We start from the raw sequence: 19,631 nt of genomic DNA on the forward strand, positions 1-19,631 counted from the left end.
GTGAAGACCTCCTCAATCCCATTAACACGTCTTCCAATGAGGAAGCAGTGACTGGCGACTACACAGTGGCCTCTTCTACCACGGGAGTTGAGGTTGTTGAATTGTCAAGAAGCTCCTCTACGGCAGGGCTCTGGGGCTAGGGGTACCTTGGGGTCTTGTTCACGAGGAACGCAAGATTGACAGGAGGACAAGCGGGCTCTACATCGGTCCTTTGTGGTGAAGAACAAGCTAAGCTGAAATCGCAGTGGAACCGCTACTCCTCCACATTGAGAGGAGCCAGATGAGGCTCGGGCATCTGGTGAGGATGCCTCACGGACGCCTCCCTGGGGAGGTACGTACAACCGGTAGACCAGGGAAGACTTAGGGGATGTTGGTGAGACGATGTCTCCCAATTGGCCTGGGAACACCTCAGTATCCGCCGGGAGGAGCGGATACCATACATCAGGGGTGCTCATTAAGTCGATCGCGATCTACCGGTCAATCGCGGAGGTGGTACTGGTCGATCGCTGGTCGATCGCGGCGTGACATTAAAAAAATATCATCCCAGCATCAATGCCGTCACTTGATTGATATACAGGGCAGCCATTCAGATGACAACTGAATGTTGCCCTTCGGGTGACCAATCAAATCAAACGACGTCTCTAAGTGCAGCAGAACTTACGATGTCAGCCTATCATCCATCCCCGTTACTTGATTGACATACAGGACAACCAGTCAGATGACAACTGAATTTTGACCTTTAGGTCACCGCTCATGCGTAAACAGCGATGCAAAGTGCTAAGCTAGTCAGCGAATTGCGGGATTTTAAGCCCTCGCTAAAGTTTATGGTCACTAAAATGAGTGAAGAAGCTGGACCAAGTAAAAAGGCAAAAAACATATCACTTCCATACGGATATGGAATATTATACGGATATTGTGATACGGATATTATCCATGACTGATAAACATTTGGAAGTGTGCTTGAGGCTGGCTATCAGCAGCTACTGTCCGGACTATGCATCCCTGGCTGGTTCAATTCAGTGCAAGTCATCAAAGTAAACTCAGGTAATTACAAAAAATTTCAATAGTTAATTATGTGTGTTTTGCAATATTGGCTCATTTGGTTATGTAAGGTACATCAACATACATTGTACGTACAAATAATCCTCAATACATTTGAAAATAAATAGATGTTTTGCATTTTTGTAGTGGGTAGATCATTTTGACTCGGTCATTTTAAAAGTAGCTCGCATGCTGAAAAAGTGTGAGCACCCCTGCCATACATGATACCATACAGCATCCATATCAAACTTGCGCGGGCCGCACTAACGTTAAACTTTCATATCAAGGATATGAAAGGGGCCTCAAACTAGTGTCCTGCGGGCCACATTTGGCCTGCGGGCCGCGTGTTTAAGACCCCTGCTTTAGAGGTTCATTTGACCATTTTTGGAAATTGAAATGGAGGGGTATAGTGACAAAAAAAAGGCCTACATGCCCACACCAAAAGTATTAAAATCAACATTTTCATGGATGAGGAAGTCTAAGTCTAAGAAGGTAACCAAGACATGAGAAGCAAATTTGATGGTAACTTATTGTTTTTAGTGTATTTTATAGCTGAGCTCAAAACCGACCCGTTAACATAAGAGATGATACCAGAAAGCTAACACAAGAGGAAGGTTAAAACCGTCCACTATTTTAGTAGGATGTTGCTCTTGGTGTCTACTGTAGACACAGGTTAGCAGTTGCACCAATGTTGTCTTTACTATCTCTCTGACTGGAGAGATAATAGGCAAATAGACTTTACTGTATACAGTGTGATCTGCTGGACCTTATAGGACACTGTTCCACTTGCCCCCAAATGCAAGGTTACTATTGCCTCAGAAACTGTTCAGTTTATGGCTATTGAGTGTCTGAAAGTATGATTATTAAACTAAATATGAGTCATCATGATGCAAGTGGCCACTTTCCATGCATACAGAGGGACGCCCGTACTCCATCACACACGCGCATTCAGGACTTTCTCATGGCAGCACTGCAGGGAGCAGCTCCAAGCAGATGGTGAACGTACGCTGCACTCATGCATGTCATCATCACCTTCATTATCTGAAGGTGACATCATCTGGGCCAAACACCTTTTTCAAGCACCTCCCCTCAAGCTCCACTCCCATCTTCCAGCATTAAGGTAAATCGGGGCTTGCAGGAGGGAGCCAATGAGCACAAGCCAGTGAGCAGAGTTGCATGTTTGTGTTGCCTTCCTCCCCGGACCCTGCTCGTTTATCTTGGCTGTCAGATAAAGGGCAGGCGTGGAGAAGGTGAAACTTTTTTTCAAATAGAGCGTGGTTCCCAGCGTGGTTCACATAGAAACTGCTTGACAACATTGCAGTGATGAGAGAGCAAATTCTGGTCACAGGGCATCCCGCAGTGTGCCAGATCGTTTCAGCGGAAAAAGAAATGGAAGAGCTGTCCGGATTCATTCAGGGATACTCCGGTCTCAGACCTTTTAGTCCAGGAAATGAGATTAATGAGAGCATTTTCACACCTTGCTTTAAGTTAGGTCAGGAGCGAAAAGATAAAAGATTTTAAAAAGGAGTTTTTTGGCTTTTGTGTGTAAAGGCAGAAGATACCTTAAATGACTCTTGAACAAAAATGCTGCACAAGGTAATATTTTGGAGAAAATATGTTTGATAAGAGTCCTTAATGTGTAGATTATTAATCAATATCAAACCACCGACAAGCATAAAGGTTGCCTTCGAAAACAGTCAATAAGACATTTGACCTTCCAACATATTCAGAACACTCTCCAGGCTTAAACTGCATAAAGTAGAAACAAATTGCACAAGTAATGAATATTTAATGACGACTACATTTTTCACTCAGTCGAAGTAAATGGGAAGCATGTTTAGTTAACAAATGAGGAGCAAATCAAAGGAACACAAGGTACCTCACGCCTTGTCAAAAGCCTGCAGCCGCGCGATAAGCCAAGACAATGATACAAAGATATGAGAGCCTTTGTTTCCTGCAATACTCCGGGGTGAAAGAATTTAAGTCTCTTTTGGAGTACAACTCAATATGGATATGGTGCACATGCTGTCATAAAATCAATATGAAATGTCCTTGATAAGACGACACACACCTCTAACAAACACACACACACACACATGCACAAAACTGTTGCAGGAAGCATTTGAATTCAACACTATGCATTGTTTTGACTCTGTACTCATTCCAAACCTGTTATTTTGTCAACAAAGGAGAAAATTATTTGTGCCGCGCACAGTCCTCTCACCAAATAGAAAACAAGGAAATAAATATCAGTAGCTTTATTGTGGATGCCCATTACTGAAATTGTTCTATTAGCCTTTTGTTTACTTGGCTATAATGCACTATAAAACCTTCTATGTTATTTCACACCACATTTTAGTCAGACTTGACAATTATTTCTCTTTATATTCCCATTAGCTACAGTCTAAACAATTAGCTACCACTCACAGAGCCTTTTTCTCATAGTGGACTTGCACTTCTTGCTCCTCTCTAATGAGCGTCAACCTTACATTTTTTTTTTCCACCCGTCCTTCTGATTTATATCTGAGGTAAAGGGAAAGAGTGATCTGCAGGGACCAGAGAGCATGTGTATGTGTGTGTGCTCGACAGTAGGCAGGCTGATATGACACAAGGGTGAGAAGGTGTCCTGACAGCTCATCAGCGGACAATAAGGCCTTGGCTGTTAATGTCCTGCTCTCTGGCAGGGTCACAATCTGCTCCAGATGCTTAAAGGCAAGCTTCCAGCTCCCAATATGTGCATGTGTGTTTGTGAGGAGGGGGGGGGGTCATCACAGTGTTCGAGATGCCAAAGAGAGTGCAATCGCTGATAAATGAATGATGACTACTATACACAAATGCATGCATCCACCACCTCCTTGTTGACTGAGGGCAGCAGTTAGCTGGAAATGTGCTGTATCTAGTCTGAACAATCATGCATTCAATCGTGCGTAGAATTTAAGCAAAGACACAGATATGCACACACTTGCCCATGAGCGTACAAGAGGGGCTTATGAACTCAATCTAGTCAGTCAGCCAGAGTTCTTGATTCTGTCACTTGGGATAATCGTCAGGATGTGGTACTCTGGCCGAGCGACGTGTCTAAAACCCAGGCAGGATATAAGGTCATGTCGGAGTGGAACTCTAGCCAAGCGGCACCCAGCCCTCAAGTGCCCCGGTGGTTTTGTGGTTATCTTCAGTGGCCAGCTGTCGTGATTGAGGAGATCCTCCAGAAGGCTCCACTTCTCTTCTCTTCCTCTGCATCTCATCTTTCTCCTCCACGTCCACATGTGCACACTCGTCTCTGCGCTTGTCTTGCATAGCAATCAACAAGACAGATGCCGCCATGGAGGAATGTTTTAACTGTGTATTACATGATGTTATTGACAATGAGGCTAGTGCGGAATGTAATGAAAAAAATTGTGTGCTAGTGAGCAGGAATTACTTGATGCAACCATTTTTACAGTAGCAACATAAATCATTGACAGGTATGTTGCTTAACTGATAAAAATGCTTCAGCTTTAGTTTAATTCAACTTTCTGAATAGTTGGCATGTCTTTTACCCACACTGGGAATTTATTGCATGTTGTTTCTTCATGCAGCGGAAGGAGATGTCTTTTGCTTCCACACATGAGAGTGACTAAGAGGACAGCTATGCATAATATATTTGACAGCACATGTTTAAAAGGTTGTCCTTTCAGTTCAAAATTAGGTCAGTTCATCACGACAAAACAAACGGAGGAGGAGGTTGTGAGACATTGAGCATTCAACATGTATCACTTGAATTTCATCTGCAGTCTGTCACCGTCACTGACAGCGTAGATAAGAAACAGCACACTGCGGCATTCATCATCAAAATTGATGCACAGAAGTGGCCTTAGTATAAGCAATATGTCCTGTTTCTACTGTGGAGACGGCAAAGTATATAGCTCCATCTGCTGGTCAAAGTGAGCAGCATCAATATAAATTAAGCCTGAAGCATAAAAACCTTTTAGATTTACATCCTTCAATAAAAAAAAGTCAGTTCAGGATGACATGTAAAAGCTTGGTAAGGAGCGTTATTAATGTTTGAAGACATTGATATGTGACAGTGCTCAAACAAAGATAAGCAGCTGTTGTGTTTATTTCAGGCTGTAAATCTGCAGAGCATGGAACACTATGCAAATGTGGCATGTAATTTTTTCTAAATATGCAGCAAGTTACCTAAATGAAGGAGATAACCTAAGCTCTTAATGCTTCTTGAGGAGGTCCCTATTAACAGAGCTTCTGGGCTGTCATTTTAGTTATGCAATGGCAAATCACTGGAGCTTCACATTGAGCAGTGAGTTTTAGAATATAGCAGTATGACAAATTCAGTAGAATGAAATGAAAATAAAAGGAATAAAATTATTCATTTGAAGAGTCAAGCCTTTCTCCTGATAAGCCGCCGCACGCGTTGGTGAAGAGGCGGCACTACAGTTCTGTAGCGCTTATTAGCATGTGATTAACCTCCGCGGGATTACCCAGACAGCAAAGACACATGAAAGGTCAAAGGTGGGCGCTTAGACAACCACTCCAGCATGCAGCACAGCCTATTAAAAAGAAGAACCATCAAGCATCTTTTAGACGGATGCCAAAGGATTCATCCCTCGTCAAAGTAAATTCCAACAGCCTGCAAGGCCAGCTGCCATTATTGTAAACATCGGAAAACTGTTGTGCTCAATTAGAATAAGGAACTTTGAACTGGAGCACATTGGCAGCAATGCAGCAGACCACAGGTGGGGATGAATTAAATTGAGACAAAACCGCCGATAATGTTGAATAAAACATCAGACCCTCTAAACGTACTTATTGAGGCTTGAGCTTTTTAGTCTGGTCATAACCTCCACCGAAAGATTGACTAAGCTCTGCACATGCGCTTAAGTTTTAGGCTAAGATGCGGGAATTAGAAAGTAAATACGTGCATTTGATTACTCTTCCCAAGACTGAAGCTATTTTGTCTTTGCCATTCCAGACGGGGAAAAACATGGTAGATGGATTCATTTACTTTTCTTTGCCACTATAATTGCCATGAGAGTGAGAGTGTGTACTCACAGAAAGAAGGCAGCTCCTGGCTGCCAGCCATTCCTTCTAGTGTCTGTGTTGTATCCATGACGGATGGTTAAAGCATGTGGGAATGTGTTAACCTTTCTGACAGGGCGACAACTCCTTTCCTTCCAAAGGCTGAGGGATGTGCTTCTGTTTTTCAATGTATTTCGACTGTCTTCCTAGTTCATTCAAACACGTAAACTGGTCTTTCAGAGAGATGGAAATCAGGGCGTGATTAAGATATTTCCTTTTTTTCCCCCTTTTGAGTAATAATGGCAATACAACGTCAAACCATTCTAGCGTTGGAAAAAACAAAACAATTTGAAAGCACTTCCCTTTCAAAACCAGTGGAGGCATTGTTGTTGTTTTGCTTTTTGTCTTTGACACCAAACTCAATAGAAATTATAAAACAGTTAATATATATATATAGGCTGCACGATGACCGAGTGGTGCCCTGTGATTGGCTGGCGACCAGTCCAGGGTGCACCCCGCCTCTCGCCCGAAGACAGCTGGGATAGGCTCCAGCAGCCCCGCGACCCTCGTGAGGATAAGTGGTAGAAAATGAATGAATGAATGAATGAATGTATATATTACCGTCGGTTTAGATTGGTCTTCTTGTGTTCTCTATTGCAGCCATTAACACTGGTAAGAAATGCTTAAATTAATGTACTAATGTAATTAAAACAATAGAAAACCAAAGCTATTTTCCCATGGGAAATCATCTAAATCCAATGAATCAATTGCAGATGCCTAAAAATATTAACAAAATATACATTTTACAGAGAATAATTATAATTTTACATAGAATAATGCAAAATAATCAGCCACAGATGGCATTTTTATATTTTATGCTGAAGTCTTTCTTGAATTCAGTAGCGTATGTTTGGGCACTGGATACCGTGGAATGATATAATTGTCATATGAATGTCCTGTAGGATGCAAAGACTGTAGGATTGTGTAAATTGAGTGTCTCAAGATTTGGTGGAATCCAAGATGGCTGAATAAACAAGCAATGCTATCAGCAGTTAAAATACAACAATGTGTTAGATGACAAGAACTTTTCAAAAACTGTGTTCAAAACGGATGCTCGGCTATATACTTTTTTAACTTTTGGCCACAGTTTTCTGAGTATTTTTGTAAATTCATGCCCTGGGCAAATTAAAAACTCACCCAAAAAAACGCAGCCAAAAGTAAAACTCTCAGTCACGGTGTATACAGGGACAGAGCCAGGAGACACAAAGTGAGAGAAATAATGTGTTCAGCATATCTCCTGCAAAACGAGATGCCATCAACTCAACTCACAAAGGCACAGAGATTGAAGCTGCTTGTGTTCCTCCCATGTGATCTTATCTGATTGTTCTTTATCTTTTTGTTTACCACAGGCCCAGATGAGGACATGCATTAAATCTCCCTTAAATCTCAGGCTCCTGTGTCATGTTTGTGTGCCTGTCTGTTTTTTTTTTTTTATTATTAAAGAAGACAAAGCTGTTCTCACTCCTTCTTTAAGACCACAAAGTAATCTGCGCCACATCGCACAGCCATTTGTTTGGAAAGGCATCTACACACACTCATATGTACAGTTTCAGACACACATGGGAACTAAACCAATCGTTTAAGGTCGCTGAGGCCTCACTAAGCCGCTGTAAATCAGCCACCGTGCGGCAGTGAGTTTTATTCCCCTCTCTCTCTGTGGATGTTGGCTTATGACCCGTAGGCAGGAGGTTATTTATTGCTTTTGTCACAGCTTCTGTTGACTCCCAGCCACTCATCTATGGTTCGAGGCTAATACAAAAGCTAACAGTTATAGTGTGGATCGGCAGGAAGTCAATTTTCCATCTCAAACGCTATGTCTGCTATGTCTCTCCATACTCCACATCTAAATGAAAACCTCAGGCGAATAGGTTCCTATTAATGACAGTTATTGTGAATGACGAAGGCGGGCTAAATGCTCACACAACAAACATAGACATTTTCCCAGCAGGCTGCAGGCAGCCATGATGAGTCGCCCGCTGTCCACCGCCTTGCGTTTTTCTCCACATGAGAAAACAACTCATCTTAAAGATTGCTGTCGCCTTTGTAACGACAAATTGAAGTGTTATTTTGGCCAATATTCACGAAGAAAAGAATGAACTTCAGTGCCAACTTCGTCCAAAGACACGCCTTTTTATTCCTTAGGTTGCTTCGTTTTACCTTCAAACACAGCCTCAACAAGGCTGTCATCCTTTTACGGGAGAACGTCTAACCTGAGCCGTCACGTCCAGTCTGAGCAAAGACTGAAATATAAGCTACCCTACCATTTCAGGAGCACTGACAGCAGCTGACAGCTAAGAGGAACAAGCCCAGACGGAGGATATATGAGGTGGTCCTTGAGTGAGCACATAAGACAGAGAGCTGGGAGTGATGTAATGGACACAAGGCCACTAAATGATGCTACGGAGGAGACCGGTTAGTCTTCTCCACTTCACAACCATTCATATCAAAGATCTATGTTCACCTAATAGAGCAACCCTACGTCAGTGTCGGTTTATTGGTGGGTGTACGTTAGGGTGCATCAAAAAACACAATTATTGAATTTTGATATGGCTGGGTACTAAAAGTGTTCCAATATATGTAGAAACAACAATATTTTTCCAATACATGATTATTTAGGGGTGCCACCATCTGTTTTTGTGGAATAAAGTGGTGAACAGTTCAATGGTCGCCATGGAGATTTGAGGTCAGCAAAGACTGCAGCTCAAGAACTCTAAGGTGATCTTTATTTTTATTTTTTTGGTATTTATACTCCTATTACATATAACTAGCAAATTTGTGGTTTTGTCTTTGTAATTTAAATGATTTGTAGTCATATTTATAGGTATTTAGTGCTCATTGCTTCTACTGTAGCTAACATTAGCTAGCTACAGTTGGCTAATGACAGTTAGCTAATAGCTGAGCAAGCATAACATCAACAACAGTAATATAGAGTAGACAGTATTACTGATGCCTCATATTTATTGAGAGTAGTACTGTTGTCCTACATAATTTGATATACACTCCATTTATTATTTTAGGCACAACCCACCAGCTCTCCTAAGATGCTGCCCTCAACAACTAGTTCCTTTCAGACTAGCAGTTGCAGCTTGGTCTTTGGTCTGGGCCCCCATTGATGATGAATTCCAGCCAAATTGAAATTATGAATTTAAAATTTCCCATTCAAATTTGATGCACCCTAGTGTACGTATATGTGAAGGGTGTGTGCATTCCACCATGACACAAAAATATATATACCGTATTTTCCAGACTATAACTCACACATTTTTCATAGGTTGGCTGTTCCTGCGACTTATACTCCAGAGCGACTTATTAATGAAAAAATATATATATAATTTCACAGACAGCCACAAGAGGGCACTCTAGAATTCCGCACTGATATCTCCCACTCCATAACAATTCAATATTTAAACAGTATACTGTAGATCTTAGCTAAAAAGACAACGGAGAACCACAGAACACAAATGTTCCCCAAAAGAAAATCATATTCTGCAGACTACAAGCTGCAAGTAGTTAAATGTGCAGCTCAAAACAGTAATCGGGCAGCAGAGAAAAAGTTTGAGAAACTTGTTCGGGACAGGCGTAAAGCAGAGGCTACTCTTACTGCCATGAAGAAAACAAAACAGGTACTGTACTTAAAACTGTTTGTTTTGTTACATATAAACACTGGACATCTTTTCTGTTCATGTTTATTTTTTGTGTAGCTGAATAGCCATTGTGTTAGCATATCTTACACCTATTCAGCCTGTTCTCTATTATTTTATTCATGTTAGAACTTCACTTACTGATGTAATGTATGTTTTGGTCAAGTAGTTTGTAAAATAAATTACCACAAAAAAATGCGACTTGTAGTCCAGTATGACTTATGTATGTTTTTTTCTACCTAATTATATAAGGGTGGCACGGCGGTCAAGTGGTTAGCGTGCAGACCTCACAGCTAGGAGACCAGGGTTCGATTCGATGGAGTTTGCATGTTCTCCCCGTGCATGCGTGGGTTTTCTCCGGGTTCTACGGTTTCCTCCCACATTCCAAAAACATGCTAGGTTAATTGGAGACTCCAAATTGTCCATAGGTATGAATGTGAGTGTGAATGGTTGTTTGTCTATATGTGCCCTGTGATTGGCTGGCCACCAGTCCAGGGTGTACCCCGCCTCTCGCCCGAAGACAGCTGGGATAGGCTCCAGCACCCCTGCGACCCTCGTGAGGAAAAGCAGTCGAAAATGAATGAATGAATGAATAATTATATAAGGTGTGTATATATATATATATATATATATATATATATATATATATATATATATATATATGTACTTCAGGATAATGTCTGATATTGGGAAACAACGGCAGGTGAAAATCGATTCAAGACTACTGCAGGTAGAGTTCACCCCTCACAGAGCCTTTTTGTCTGCTGAAGAGTTGCTTCTATACCAAAACAGGATGTCATAGGTCACGACACCTCAGACAAAGGACTTGTAGAAGGACAGCAGGAAATGTTTTGACAGGTTGTACTTCCTGTGCCTTGATCAGGCAGTTTGGATGGGTTTTTTTACCAAGCGAGATCCCCTGAAATATGTGTGCCCAGAAACTTAAATTATGGCAGGTACCCTCTCCACATCTTCCCCGCATATCTACAATGGATGACGGTGATTCTTTTTCCTCCTGAAGTCGATAAAGGCACATTTACCTACTAATAACGGAGTATCAGGAGCAACTGGGGGTTCAAGGATACTTGACAGGATCATGGGAGGATGGAGGATCAGGTTGGGAAACGAGCACTCCAGCAACTGAGCCATTCTGCCCCAAGTGAATACAGGATAGCCTGTGTCTCCTTCACCTCATCCAGGGAGGAGGAGTGGTGGGGGTACATTCTGACTGGCTGTGGTCGGTCGGTTGGTTAAAACGCCCTGTATTCATACACAGATGTTACGGTGACGACGTAGGTCGGACATGTTGTCAAACAGTCTGCTTGGGAGGTACTAAAGGCAGAGCTGCAATCCCAAACATTAACTGTGCATATGTTCCTGGTTTTTCCAGGTGGAGCAGTACAGTGTGGAAGGTGATGGGGAGGGCGTCTTCGTCAACCTGTTGGTTCTGTAAGCATACTGATGAGAGTCCAAAATGGGCGAAAAATCATGCTTGATGTATTTTAGCACCAGTCTCTCCAGGCACTTTGTCATTATGGGTGTGGGAACTACAGGACTTTAGTCGTTATGGCCTGTTACTGCCGTCTGTTTGGGTACTGGTACTATTGTGGGTGTTTTGAGGCAAGTGGGGACACAGCAATGGGACAGAGAGATGTTAAAAATGTCGAAAAACTCGTCCAGCTCAACCAGTTACGGACCATTCCTAGTACAACATCTGGGCATGCTGATTACGGTCTTGATGTCATGAATATTCTCTGCAGCTTACAGAATAAGCATCTAATTGTTTGACAATGGTGCCAATGCCATACCAGCCTCCATGCCCACCCTCTCAGACCAGTCACAGAAGAAGTTGAATTCCTGAGCTCATGAACCGTTGTTGCTGGTGGGCGAGTTGATGCTGCAGGTCAGAGTTGCTAAAGTGGCCCTCTATCCTCCCCATGTAGGCCGCCTTTGCATCCTTGATCCCTTTTCTCAGTTCTGTCCTGGCAACACTATATTGGTGTGTATTACGTACTTGAAAGCCTTGTTGCTGGCTTTAAGTAAAACTCGGAGCAGGTCATCCATGGTTTGTTGTTGTTGTTTGTTGGGAAAAATATAAATTTGTTTTGTGGTACTGGCTGTCTATACAGCTCCTTACATAAAAGAGCACAGTGGAGGTGTAAGTGTTGATGTGAGTGAAGTTGAGGAATTCAAACTGTGAAGTTGCGGGTGCATATAAACAAACACTGTACCCAGAAAAAACCCACGCAAGGAAGGGCAACTCTACAGAGACATGTTGATTGATTGGAAGGAAGATTGAAAGCCGGATCTGGAAACATGCTCACCACTATTCGTGCAATATCATGCTAAAACCTGTGTCAAATTGCTTTTTCCATAATAGTAATTCATTCTAAAAGCAAGTTTTTTTTCTGATGAAGGAGAATTATTGTTTATGCAGCTATTGCAGCTGTTATAGATACTTTTCAACCCAAAATATCTCTATCATTTTGAATAAGAAATCATTCCAAAAGTAAAGTGTTCCTTAAGACTTGGCATAATTCGGAATTCAAAGGTTCAGATGGAGGGGTAGGATTTAATAAGCTTTGCTTCTTCCTACTCCTTTTGGACATGTGGAACTGTAAACTGATTATGTGATGTACTCAATTGTAATCTGATGCATGTTCAAATGAAATAAAACCATTACCATTACCATAAATAAGGTCTGCTTTTTTGTGAACTTTGATAGTAAAAGTGTCAACCAAACCTCTTCACAATGTCGGTTCCATTCCAACAGGATAGCCCATCATCAGAGGCCAGTTCACTCACACACAGCTGATCCGCCAGGCCGCCGTAGTAGGTCCGGTAGAGGCGAAGACTGTTTAGGAAGTCTCTAAGAAATCAATAAAATGAAATATAAATGAAGTAAAACAGGCTGCAGTCTATCTACTCACCAGTCAAAACAGCTTGTGCATTAGATTAGGTTGTGTATAAACATACTAGCCTTTGAGTCTATGACAATAGTTTCTACGAAGAAATGTAATGTAATTACCTTCTCCTGACAGCAAGTGAGTCGCCTGGCACTGTAGTAGGAGTTTTAAGATGGGTGGGCTCTCTGCTGCTGTGCTGGATATTGACAGTCTGCACAGCCGGGCCACAGAATCTGCGCACCTATTATCCAATGAACATAGAACGAGAAACTATTTTACTCATATTGATCTCTAACTGCAATTTAGGATGGCAGACTTGTACCTGACTGCACATTGACTAGTGTTAAAATAGTGTCACTACATAACCACTAGATGGCGGTAGTGTGTGAAAATCAGTGAGACTGTATTATGTCACCTTTTTTGAGTGATGAATGTGGCAACTTAAGATGGAACTTTGTTTATGTGGATTAAATTACATTTATTAGGCAGATACCCACATGAACTGCACACTTCATTAGGTACACTTGCAGAAAATGATTAGAAAAAAGATTAAATGTAAGAGCTGTAAAATGGATATTGTTATTTTTGTTGAGGCACATATTATAGACACATGTAGACATATTATATTATAGACATATTATAGACACATATATGACTGGCAGCAGACAAAGGGGAACTGCTCTTTTTTTACCATCATTTTGACATGTTATCATCAGTGTACATGTTAATGCATGATCACAACATGTATATCAAACCATGCAACGTTGTTGGAGGTTTTTTTAGAGGGCTTCTTAGTCATAATAGGGGTATCCCAATAACAGCATTGTAAGCTAGCTAAAATTAATTTGTTTTCTTGTGTTGCAGAGAAAAAGGGAAGTAAATATATGTTCATGTTTCACATAAGGATTGTGAATGATGGGCAATTTAAAAAAAAAAAAAGTGCAGTTCCCCTTTAACCTCACTTATCCTCCTTCACAAATAGAACAACAGCATAAATCAAATGAGGATCTGACCTGTGCTGAGATACGGGGTCCATTCCTTTGAGCATGTCCAACAGCGTCATGAAGCAGTGTGTGAACTCCCAAAAGAACTTCCTCCAAATCCTGCGGTCCGTGCATCCGTGCTGACAAGCCCTCTAGAGAGCGAATAAACTCCCTCCAATGGAGGTCGATCTCAGCCATGCTTGCCAAGCAGCCCCGCATCACATTGAGACAGTAACCCATGCAGGGCTTGGATTGGGTTAAGCCCTGCGAAGCAAATGACTTTGAGATCAATTGCGCTTGCATTAATTCAGATCGATGTACAGATTTCAGAGCCGTGTACTGTTACCTGGCAGTGGGGGCAGTAATGCATCTTCAGCAGGGCCTTTCTGCACTCACGGGTTAGTTGCAAGTGGTCTGTCGTATTTATCACCTCAATACCGAGGTACAAAGCTTGAAGAAGAACCTTGCCAGAGACCCCAGAGCGAGCAATCTGATCAGCCAGTAAACTGGGTGCCCCGCCAAATGGCCGCACATCACGGCTCAATGAACTTATACACTCATCTGATAGGTCGCCGAGGCCTGGGTTGATGATATGATTAAATATCAGTGGGAAGAGTGTGTCAAAAAATCTTTGGACTGAGTCTTCAATGTTGAGCTCAGACCCAAGCAGGAAGAGACTAATATCAGTGAAGAGCTCCCGCAGAGGACCCTGGATATGAACAGCCATGTTGCCGTACGACTCCCAGAGTAAGGCGGTTGTGTGATTCTCTGCGTGTCTCATCAGAACCTCAAATGTATCTGTGGAAATGATAGCAGCAGGGAGAGAGAAAAGACAGACTTCAGATCACTTCAACACACACCCATCTGTCATCATCTTGCAAATTCAGGGAACCAAACAGTAAATGAAGATCCCAGTTTAATTCCCATGAGCGGTCTGAGTACAAAACATCATTGTGGAAACTACAACATGATGACAGAGGACATTAATTACTTAATTACAAATCACACTCTCACTACAAACTATTAAACCAGTATAACTTCCCTTCCCAAAATAAGTGCAGCTAATTCATTCCAAGTTTGGAAATAGTGCTATAAAACATAGTGCAAACAAAACTCAACAAACAACAGATGTATCATAAGACAAGATATGATACAAATGTCCAAGAAGCAAAAGAAAAACAACCAGCCATGGATGACAAAAGGACTTAACAATACCTGTAAGAATAAGAACACATTATACAGGAAATTCATCATTCAACAAACTAAAGAAGCTGAAAAAACATATGACTTCTTCAATTTTAAGAGTGGAAGGAATATTATAGTAAAAAAATAAATTAAAACAGCATTAGAACAACCTGAGGCATTTTAAACAGTATCACCAGACTACCCTCATTATTTTACGGTTGGAAACACAGATAATAATGAAATCAATGTAATAGTTAAATATTGGCCCAAAACTGGAAGAAGGAATTCCAAAATTCAGGACAAGACAGGAAAGGAACGAAACCATAAAAATGAATCCCAATTCCATACTGATCATACTGAAATCATTGATATTGTCAATAATTGAATGTAATGGAAACTATTAAAAGGGTAATCAATTATATCGTAGAAGCATCAGAAATTTAGCATTGCAAACTGGTAGACAAATCAATTTAAAAACTACCTACAAGCCTCCTTATTAACACAATTCTTTAAAATGACTATTAATTATAATTGCTATTCAATAACAGGTTGGACAAATCCAAATCACTAATAGACCATACATCATAAAAAGTGTGCAGCTGCGGTATTCGTGGATCTGATAAAAGCTTTTGATACAATCAATCATGACATCCTCATAACAAAATTAGAAAGGTGTGTTAAATTTGTATTTCTGTATGCCCAGATCACCTGAGTGCTGCGTAGGGGAGTGACAAGGAGACACACCTGTGGTAGATTTGGCCATTAGGCCTACTTTAGCCACCTGTTACAACAGGAAGATGCAGAGTTGTTTTTCCAGCACGTGCTAGTGCGTTGACATTTCTTCCGTTTATTGGATACTTGCTCACACGCTCCCTAGTTGTGTTCCAGTTGCTCATCTGGCAAGCAATGGTCTCTTGCTCGAGCTATGCCGTTTTCTGTGTCTCCATTTTTTGTGCAAGTATTCAGCATCCTGCACTGTAAAAAAAAATGTTTAGCTTTTAGTTCCGTCAACTTATTTTTGTGCGTCAGGTCAACTAAATTTTGCCAAAAGGTTGAGACAACTAGAAATGTTAGGTTTTGATCCTCCCAACTAATCAAATAGTTCAGTCTACTTTGAAATGTGGGTGTGGCCAACTTGTACAAGAGTGTGATGGGTTTTGCACATGCTCAGACGCTTGTGATGTATCGGTCGATGCTTAGTATCAACAATGTAAATCAAGTCATCTCAACTCATTTTCAAATCAGGTTAATTAACAAAGTTATTTAACAAATCATTTAAATTAATTTCAATTTATTTGTGAGTTGAATTTACTTGAGCTAATTAGTTAGAGTAAATCAAAAGTGAGTTGAGATTACTTGAGTTCTAGTGTTGATACAACAAAAATATTTGTTTATTTCACCTAATAAAGAAAATTCCCAAAACAAAGCAATAAGTCAATAAGAACTTGATCTTTTAAGTTGGAGAAACTTAGTTGTGAGATGAAATTACCTGAAATAATTTGCTCGATTTAATCAAAATTTTAAGGCAGTGAGGTTACAAATTATTTTAAGTTGAGTCAACTTGGATTTTTTTTACAGTGTGTTGGACTTAGTTTTGGTGGAACTTTTTCCTAGCCTCTGAATGATGTCTTTTGATTTTTTTTTTGCCATTAAGATCTCAAAGACTTTGTTCTGCACAGACCTCTGCCTCACATCTTGGGTTCCAACCTGCACCAAACTTAAAGGGGACCTACGTATTATGCTTTTTTCCACTTTTCTGACCTATAAATCAAATCAAACATTATTTGTAGAGCTAAATAAATGCTCTGCCCTCCGCCAAGCTTTGCTCCTCAGTTTACGTGCTAGCAAAGCCACATTTGTTTGCAATTCCGAACGACGCCACCATCAGGCACAAGTGGTTGGAGTTCCTGATTCCCTACCAGCAAAAGAAATAGATTTTAATCTGTCAATGGCATTTCATACTGACTCACGGACTGTTTTGTGAAAATGGGACACTATGCATATGCACGGTGGACAAGTGGTTAGCACACAGGCCACACAGCTAGGAGTTCCATTTCGCTCGGGCATCTCTGCGTGGAGTTTGCATGTTTTCCTCCCACATTCCAAAAACATGCTAGGTTAATTGGTGACTCCAAATTGTCCATAGGTATGAATGTGAGTGTGAATGGTTGTTTGTCTATATGTGCCCTGTGATTGGTTGGCAACCAGTCCAGGGTGTACAGTGCCTCTCGCCCTTAGACAGCTGGGATAGGCTCCAGCATGCCCACGACCCTCGTGACGATAAGCGGTACAAAAAAATGTATGGGCCACTATGCAGCTGGACTAGCCTTTCTGAAGCTACATCATCTTACAAGTAATCAAAAAATAATCAAACAGCAACTTAACACAAAAAGTTAGCTAAGAAATATAAAATACATGTACCTGTGAGTTAAACATGAAAAAACAACTATTTTAAAGGCTTCCATCATGCTTTTTGTCCTAGCAAAGCATTTCATTGGACATGGCTGCCGGGGGAGAGAGCGGACCATTCATTCATTCATTTTCTACCGCTTTTCCTCACGAGGGTCGCGGGGGGTGCTGGAGCCTATCCCAGCTGTCTTCGGGCGAGAGGCGGGGTACACCCTGGACTGGTCGCCAGCCAATCACAGGGCATATATAGACAAACAACCATTCACACTCACATTCATACCTATGGACAATTTGGAGTCAGAGCGGACCATATTCTTTTTTTTTCTAATAATTGGTAGTTGTATTGTATATTTCTTAGTTACGTTTTAAGTGTTATATTGGCAAATGACCTACTGTGATTTCCAATAGGTTGACATACTCTTCTGTATATTACAACAATTGCATTGCTGCTTCCTTGGTAACTTGGTGCTCATGCCAATTGCCCAAACCAACTGAGAAAGGACAAGGATATCTAGCATGAAACCAGTCAGACAGATAAACATTTATCAAAAATGTTACTCAAAGGATTTGGGGCAACTTCATATACACAATTTGAGTTACCATCTTTTTTTAGACAAACAGAAAAGCACTTTATCCAACTGACTCAATTTTTGCTAAGTTTTTCTGCAGCTTATACCTAAGCCATGGCCACCCTGACATCATGTGCTGATCATGAGTTGTGAGGCAATCATCAGGGTGAAGGCCTGGAGCTGTGAAGATTGTGAATGGCGTGGAAGGGACGAGAGGGTACATTTAGACACTATGATGAGGGAGTCGTGGAGTCTGACATGCCCGCAAGCACATTGTCTCAAACTGGCAGCATTAAACACAGAAGAACCTGTACAGAATTCTTTGCAGGTCCTCTGCCATGAAGCAGTGATAACTCAAAATTGTGTTTTTGTGTTTATGTCTCAGTAATAGAGAGAGAAAAATATGCTCATGAAATACAGTTTGAGATTATCACACGCCGCGGGTGTATGAAGCAAAGGCGTAGAGTTCTAAGGGTCCCACAGGGATTAAAGCATGTGCCTCAGGCAGAGTTAAACACACGACACTGTAGCGCTAATGAATCTCACCTGTCAAATGCCATAAATATATGTTTGCAAACAAACTTCCCTGTATTTTATATGACCTCCAAAATTAATCTTGTCATTCACTAACTTCATCACTTTGACAAACATAAAAAGACATGACTAATAACCAGAATAATTCTTATGCAAGTCTCAATACGCGCACACTGTCCAGATATTCAAATTATACCCCCCCTCCCCAAAAGAAACTGAAGCAGTGCATGTATGGAGGAGACATCAGCCAGCAACGAGGCCTGTAGGCAAGCCTGAGGACCGTCATGCACTGAGGGATGGAAAAGAAGGGGTTTATGTAGATGAGTTGTGAGAATAATGTGTGATAAATTGTTGTTTTGGAGAAAATTGAAGTCGACCTTCCATTCCTGCTGAACCTGACGCATTTTCATTACAGTTACATTGATTATCTCACACTAACGATCAATGAAAGAACTACAGTCATGGGGAATAATCACGCAACTGGGACCAACTCTTCCAATAATAGTTTGTTGGTTATTGTGACAGGTAAACATTTCAACAATTTTTTGCAATTAATGTAATAAGTAAAATATCAAATTGTTGGTTGAATTTAATAAATTCCTTTGGCTTTCCCTTGGAGAGATAACATCACGCTGTTGTACTGTACATTGTGTGATGCAGAACAGTTCAACATCACAATAAACTAGGGTTGGGCGCCAAGCATCAAGCATAAATTATCGATGGGAACCGGGACCAACATTCCGATTCTCCTGTAATAATTCATTTATCTGTACTGTACAGACTGAACGTAAACCAGGGAGAGCATGCAAGTATGTTCAAGAGTCAAATTGCATACTGAGTACTATAAATTTGTACATGTTGGTAGGTCTACATTGAACTCCTCTGTACCTATTCCAGCTGTATTTCCTTGGCTTTCCAAAACAATCTAATTTATTCGCCTCCGGGCACGCCCTCTCCACTGTGATTGCTCCCACTCAGCTTGTACAGCTAACAGCTTGTATGTACCTGGGCGGGCCCATATAAGGAAGTCACCGGCTGGATGGAGCCTGTGACTTCTCACAAGGCACGGCAGTGTTAGAAAAACTGAGCCTTCCCAAACTTGGGATGCCTAAACCTCATTATCTGAAACTTTAGCATCATTTAATACCAGAATACAACATTTTAAAAGTGGGAATAGGTCCCCTTTAAAGTCAATTTAGGTGTCAATTTAAGTGTATTTCCGGGCAGTGGTTCTCAATTCATTTTTGTCATGGTCCCACTGGGGGTCAAATCCGCCCCGCCCCCATC

General features: G+C 41.2%; 1 protein-coding gene across 3 annotated transcripts in view; it reads right to left on the reverse strand.

The window, feature by feature from the left end:
• Positions 1–19,631, reverse strand: part of gpc5a (glypican 5a) — a 131,174-nt gene that overhangs the window by 85,546 nt on the left and 25,997 nt on the right. Inside the window, exons 1-5 of one of the 3 annotated variants that reach the window (XM_058089689.1) lie at positions 15,541–16,068; positions 13,994–14,445; positions 13,678–13,911; positions 12,787–12,905; positions 12,502–12,627 (exon numbers count right to left, since the gene is read on the reverse strand). In XM_058089689.1, the coding sequence (XP_057945672.1) occupies positions 12,502–12,627; positions 12,787–12,905; positions 13,678–13,911; positions 13,994–14,445; positions 15,541–15,595 (986 nt within the window). In that variant the 5' untranslated portion in view covers positions 15,596–16,068. Of the gene's footprint in view, positions 1–12,501; positions 12,628–12,786; positions 12,906–13,677; positions 13,912–13,993; positions 14,446–15,540; positions 16,069–19,631 lie in introns of those variants that run through there. The other 2 variants (XM_058089690.1, XM_058089688.1) reach the window with 2 other exon arrangements.

This window comes from Doryrhamphus excisus, chromosome 12 (genome assembly GCF_030265055.1).
Source record: "Doryrhamphus excisus isolate RoL2022-K1 chromosome 12, RoL_Dexc_1.0, whole genome shotgun sequence".
NCBI lineage: Eukaryota > Metazoa > Chordata > Actinopteri > Syngnathiformes > Syngnathidae > Doryrhamphus > Doryrhamphus excisus.